Source organism: Prunus dulcis, unplaced genomic scaffold, assembly GCF_902201215.1.
Source record: "Prunus dulcis unplaced genomic scaffold, ALMONDv2, whole genome shotgun sequence".
In the NCBI taxonomy this organism is placed as follows: Eukaryota; Viridiplantae; Streptophyta; class Magnoliopsida; order Rosales; family Rosaceae; genus Prunus; species Prunus dulcis.
Genome location: NW_023010418.1, coordinates 1 through 5,694, shown reverse-complemented (window position 1 = coordinate 5,694; position 5,694 = coordinate 1). Strand labels below are relative to the sequence as shown.

Here is a 5,694-nt window from a genome sequence, read left to right as displayed (position 1 = left end):
GGTGTATTTTCCATATAATCTGAAAGGGTCTCACTGGGTTGCAATCGAACTTGATTTCGTAAGACATACTGCAACCGCGTATGACTCCTATATTGATTATACGAAACGTTCAAAGCTGGTTACGCTTCTGCACCCTATTAGCGATACGCTGGCACGAGTGCTGTTCGATATGCACTTTTATGATGATTCTGAGGTTGAAGAGGTGAAGCAAAAGGGGCTGACGATGTCGATGTATGCGCCATTCTCAGTGTGCAGCATTGCAGATGTGCCACAACAACGAGATGGGTAACGTTTGTGAATTTTGTGATGTTTATCCAAATTTGACATAACTGCAGTTCTAATTTCCCAACTAATTGGCCTCACAGTGTGTCTTGCGGAATCTTGACCGTCAAATTCATCGAGCATCTCAGTGCTGGGATGTCGGTAGATAAAGTTGACCCTTTGAAGATCAAATATTACCGACTCAAGCTTGCAATTGAGGGTTTAAGGGGGGAGGCATATTTATGAGGTAAATTTCTTCATGTCCGTTAATTCACCTCACGCTGTAAGTTTCTTTTCAGCTGTCTATGCCAACACAAATACAAAAACTGATTTGGTACTATGAACTGATTTGGCAGTATGATATTTGGCAATATGAACAATGAACTGATTTGGTGGCAGTTACAAATGAACATAGTCTTCATTCTGGAACTGCCCTTCATAAATGCCTTCATCTGCACTGAACCCAATTGTTATTGCAGGTCGGTCTCAACCAAGGGTTGATTGCAATATTCCAACCAAGATGACCATACACTGTTATTTGATGTAGGTTTTTTTGTATGACATGGCTTTGCTTTAATTGGTTTGGTTGTTCCAAGTTTTATGTTCTGGTTTATCTCACAGTAACTGCCGAGTCGTTTTTCATTTCATGTATTTGTCCGTGGTATTTTGTTCCCCAATATTCTGATTATGGTCAATATGTAAACATTACTGTGGAGCTTATTGCATGTTTTCTTTATTTTGTGGCCATGACTTATGTTCTTGCTAACCCTTTTTCTTCAACTTCTCGCTGTTTCTGTCATCTGAAGTCTTTCCAGTCAGTGAACACAAAATTTCTCGCCTAATACTGTGGACTAGCAGAACAAGTCTTACGAGGCCATACATAAATAGCCACAAGTTGTCATACATGTATATCAAAAGTGTGAAGTTGAAACCTACAGACGACAAGGGAAGAAGGAAGCTCTGTCCCATACAGGTGATTGATGGAGTAAACATGTTTATGCCACCATACCAAATTGACTGCCCCTTGAATTGCACTTGACGCTACCACAATTGTAGGTGTGGACCTTGGCCAGGGTCTGCGGGAATGGATATTCAAAAGTACATAAAGGTTGAGAAGGTTCCTGGTGGCCAGTTGGAAGATTCAGTGGTTCGCAAAGGAGTAATGATTAACAAAGATGTTATTGCACCTGGAAAAATGAGAAGAAAGATTTTCAACCAACGCATCATTCTTCTTGATTGGCCTCTCCAATATAAGAAAGGCGAGAACCAAACAAATGCTGAGTTGCTTAAAGAAGAAGATTGGGGAGTCCTGCTACAATTGGAAGAAGAATACATCGAGAGGCTATGTGTGCAAATATTGAAGTTTAAACCAGATGTGGTTATCACAGGAAAGGGGCTTAGTGACTTGGCATGCCATTATTTTAGCAAGGCCGGCGTCAGTGGAATGAGGAGGTTGCGGAAAACACATAATAACCGAATTGCCAAGGCTTGTGGGGCTGTAATTGTTAACAGACCAGATGAATTGCAACAGTCTGATGTTGGGACAGGCGCTGGGATATTTGAGGTTAAGAAAATTGGTGATGAGTTTTTTGCATTCATTGTTGATTGCAAAGAGCCTAAAGCATGTACTGTACTCTTGAGAGGTCCTAGTAAGGATCTGTTAAATGAAGTGGAAAGGAATTTGCAGGTATAATGGTTTTACTTTTTTGTCCCCATTACGTAGAATAAATATATTATGCTGAAATGTCTTATTTACTCCCTTATATCTGGTCATAGGATGCCATGTCTGTAGCAAGAAACATCCTCAAGAATCCGAAACTTGGTCCTGGTGCTGGTGCTACACAGTTAACTGTATCTGCTACATTGAAGCAAAAGAGTTCATCTGTGGAAGGTATAGAAAAGGTAAAAGCTCCTTTCCTCATCCAAAAGTTTGGTATTTCTTGTGTAAAACTCGTCCAAGAATAACTCCTTGTGGAAGTAGAAATCTAAATTATGTGAATAAACTGGCTGTCACTTCAATTCACATGCTCGTTGACATACTTTAGATTAAGAATTAGTTGTGGTTTCACTTTACATGCATTTTATTGGAGTTTTATGGCTACACGTGTTTTTATGGTAAAACAGTGGCCGTATGAAGCTGCTGCTATAGCTTTTGAGGCTATACCACGTACTTTGGCTCAGAATTGCAGGGTGAATGTGATTAGAACAATGACGGCGCTGCAGGGAAAGGTTTGAATCTGTTTTGTATGGCTTTGTTCAGTTTTGTTATGATTTGTCATTTCTATATACGTTCTGATGCATCATTATTATTTTGGTCAGAATATGATGCATCATTTAGATCCTAACCACAATTTTTTTTCCATAGCATGCAAATGGTGAAAATCATGGATTGGCATTGATGGTAACACTGGTGTCATAACTGATGTGAAAGAGAAAAAGATAGGTGGATATCTTTTTGGCTTACTATTGTTGCTCTCTTTTATTTCCTTTTCTATCTCAATATTCAAATTTGTTGGGTGATTTATATTTGCTGAAAGCTCTGAAATAGGACTTTTAATGTAGTATTGTTCTCAAATGTATCCATTATATGTCCCTTTATTGATATGGCATAAGTGTCAATCTTCTGGTTTATATTGTCGATTTGCTTCAGTAGTAGTTCTAGTTTAGAGCTTCTCCCAATATATTTCGACAGCACTCATGTGAGGGGAAGTGCTGTTGTCGTGGTTATTACTAAATTTCCCAATAAATTTATTTTGTTGGTAAGGCTGTTCATTTTTAGGAATTATGATGTCAGATATGGGATGCCTACAACGTGAAGGCCCAGAGTTTAAAAACGGCCATAGAAGCTGCTTGCCTACTTCTCAGAATCGATGACATTGTGAGTGGGATGAAGAAGAAGCAGCCTCCTGGTGCCAAAGCTCCTTCCAAGCCTCAAGTTGAGACAGAAGGCGATGCAGATAATGAGCAAATAATTCCGGAGTGCTTATCGAGAGCACGAGGTTATCTCAGTTTGAATGAAGTTTTGCTTTAAAGAAGAAAAAAAGGAGCATTATAAGTTTGATGAGGATATTTTTTAGGTTTGTAATGTCACCTTAACTTGGTAGTGTGTGTTTTGTCCCTCTTCTTTCTTTCTCATTCGACGAGGGGTGGGAAAGAAGAGAAGTCTTCTTATTGGAGAATGCTAATGTTAGTTTCACATGTCATCTGTGTATCCAACACAATTTCTTTGTTCAACTTCGTGGATTGGCACAGTGGAGCTTATTTCTACCATTCTTCTGAATGATTGTTACAAGTCCAAACTTAGTTATTGACACAAATATGTACTTTTCTAAAAGTAAGAAAACAAAAAGTTTTTCATGGCCAAGCATCAATTTTAATAAGCCAGTGTGGCACCTAAAACACACACCGTACGGCACTGTACACAAACTTGTGGAGGAAAGGATTCATATTGAGCATCTATTTTATCCACTTAGGGAGAGTAAGAATTGATCTTGTCACTCCCATATTCAGCCAATATGCCACGTATTGATTCAAAGCAGAGCTTAAAAATGAAACGAAAGCTGATAAAAAACCCTAGACACGGCCAGCTGATGCAACTGAAATTGGCAAATAGCAAAGATGACATGAAGTCTGGGACTTCACAAGCGAGGTTGAACGAGGATGAAGCTGTGAGGGTTGCATACAAGCATGGGACGCCTCTTGAAGGAGGCAAAATTGGTGATTCTGAGCCTGTGGATTTATTTTCCAGTCCTCATCATATTCCAAAGTAGGGCAATATGCCTACAATACGAAGGCAATACGAAGGCAATACGAAGGCAATACGAAGGCAATACGAAGGCAATATGACCACAATAAATATGCAATACGAAGGCAATAGTAGGGCAATATGGACACAATAAATATACAATACGAAGGCAATATTACAGCAATATAAGTACAATATAAAGGCAATATCAGGGCAATATACATACAATACATACACATTACAGTATTAAGGGAATACAAACACAATACAAATGCAATATTAAGTCAATGTACATACAATACATACACATTACATACAACATTTCACACATGCGAAAGAAATCGCCTCCCAAAATGAACAATACTATCTATCCCGCGAAGGGAACATGAAGGCAACAAAAGATCCATGTACTCGGGTGAGATGAACTGAAGCAACATTCACCGTTACTACAGGTCCATCAAAAGATCCATGTCTTTGTCCTTTCTTCTCGCTGCATGCACGAGGCTATGATGAGCCATTCCATCAGAACCCATATTCAGTACCTGCCAGACACCAGCTACATCAATTTCACTCAAATTGTGGTCTGGTGAGATGACCGAAGCATAATCTCGGAACATTTCGAAGCCGTTGTTGAAACATTCAACCATTTCATGGTTATATTCTTCAGATTGTGTGAATGTTTCGGGGGCATTTTTCTTTGTGTCTTCCAATTTCAACTTCAAGGACTCTAACTCTTTGCTCCGACTTTTTGCTTTAAGAGCTTGCTTCACCTCTCCAGCGGATGCTTTGTTCAACTTGTTGGCCAAGTTTCCCATAACTTGGCCATGAATATCGCACTTACTCTCCCACCAATCCGTTGCCTTTGACATATATTGGAGGTGGTGCTTGACGGCAGAGATTTTGTCAAGCGGATCATGAGTCTCAGCCTCCCTTCCAGATGAAGTGGGATCATGATTGGGAGTCCGAGGTGGAGATGGGAATGGCACATGCCAGGGCTGGTCCCCCGGGTAACTGACATGCTCGTTAGGAGGGCATACATCGGACATGTTGAAGTAGTACTGGGGACAATTCACAGCTGTTGCCTGCAACAAAACAAATAGAGGTACATTCAGTCTCCAGTTGTAAACGACTATATGGTTAGGTTGAGTGGAGAATATTGCCTTTCAGTAAGACTAATTACCTTTCCCGTTAAGAAGGTGCCTCTGTTGCAGTTCTATATAGGAAGGTTGAGTTATATGTACGAACTTATATGAGGTAAATTGGGTTTTGTGTTGGTGCATTAAATTGATGGGATTCAAAACTACACCATTAACTCCTTGGCTGTAAGTTACAACAGGACAACATGACATTAAGAACAATAAAATTGGCTTCCAAACGACAAAAAAGGAAACCTTAATGGGAAATAGGAAATTGTGGATTGGAACCAAAAATAGGACTATGTAAGTAAGCATTTATTGCGATTTTCAGAACACAAAATTGGAAAATAGGAAAATAGCAAAACACTAAAATTGGAAATTTGGAAAAGTGACAACTTAAAACTTGGATATGGGAAATAAGGAAACTTGGAAAATTGGAAATTGAAGAAAAGAAAATTTGGAAAAATGGAAATACGAAAAAATGGAAAGTTGGAAAGTTGGAAAATTGGAAAATTGGAAAATTGGAAAATTGGAAAATTGGAAAATTGGAAA

General features: G+C 39.1%; 1 protein-coding gene and 1 long non-coding RNA gene across 2 annotated transcripts; both read left to right on the top strand.

The window, feature by feature from the left end:
* The first annotated feature begins 374 nt into the window (after positions 1-374).
* Positions 375-1,302, top strand: LOC117613597. Its single transcript, XR_004583746.1, has 3 exons — positions 375-508; positions 741-804; positions 1,068-1,302. It is a non-coding gene; the product is annotated as an uncharacterized LOC117613597 (long non-coding RNA).
* A 28-nt stretch (positions 1,303-1,330) lies between these two features.
* LOC117613596 (T-complex protein 1 subunit gamma-like) lies at positions 1,331-4,031 on the top strand. The gene is made up of 5 exons (XM_034342197.1): positions 1,331-1,948; positions 2,038-2,163; positions 2,386-2,490; positions 3,056-3,260; positions 3,772-4,031. Exons 1-5 carry the CDS (start codon positions 1,346-1,348, stop codon positions 4,029-4,031), a joined length of 1,299 nt encoding a protein of 432 aa, XP_034198088.1. The 5' UTR covers positions 1,331-1,345.
* The last annotated feature ends 1,663 nt before the right edge of the window (positions 4,032-5,694 follow it).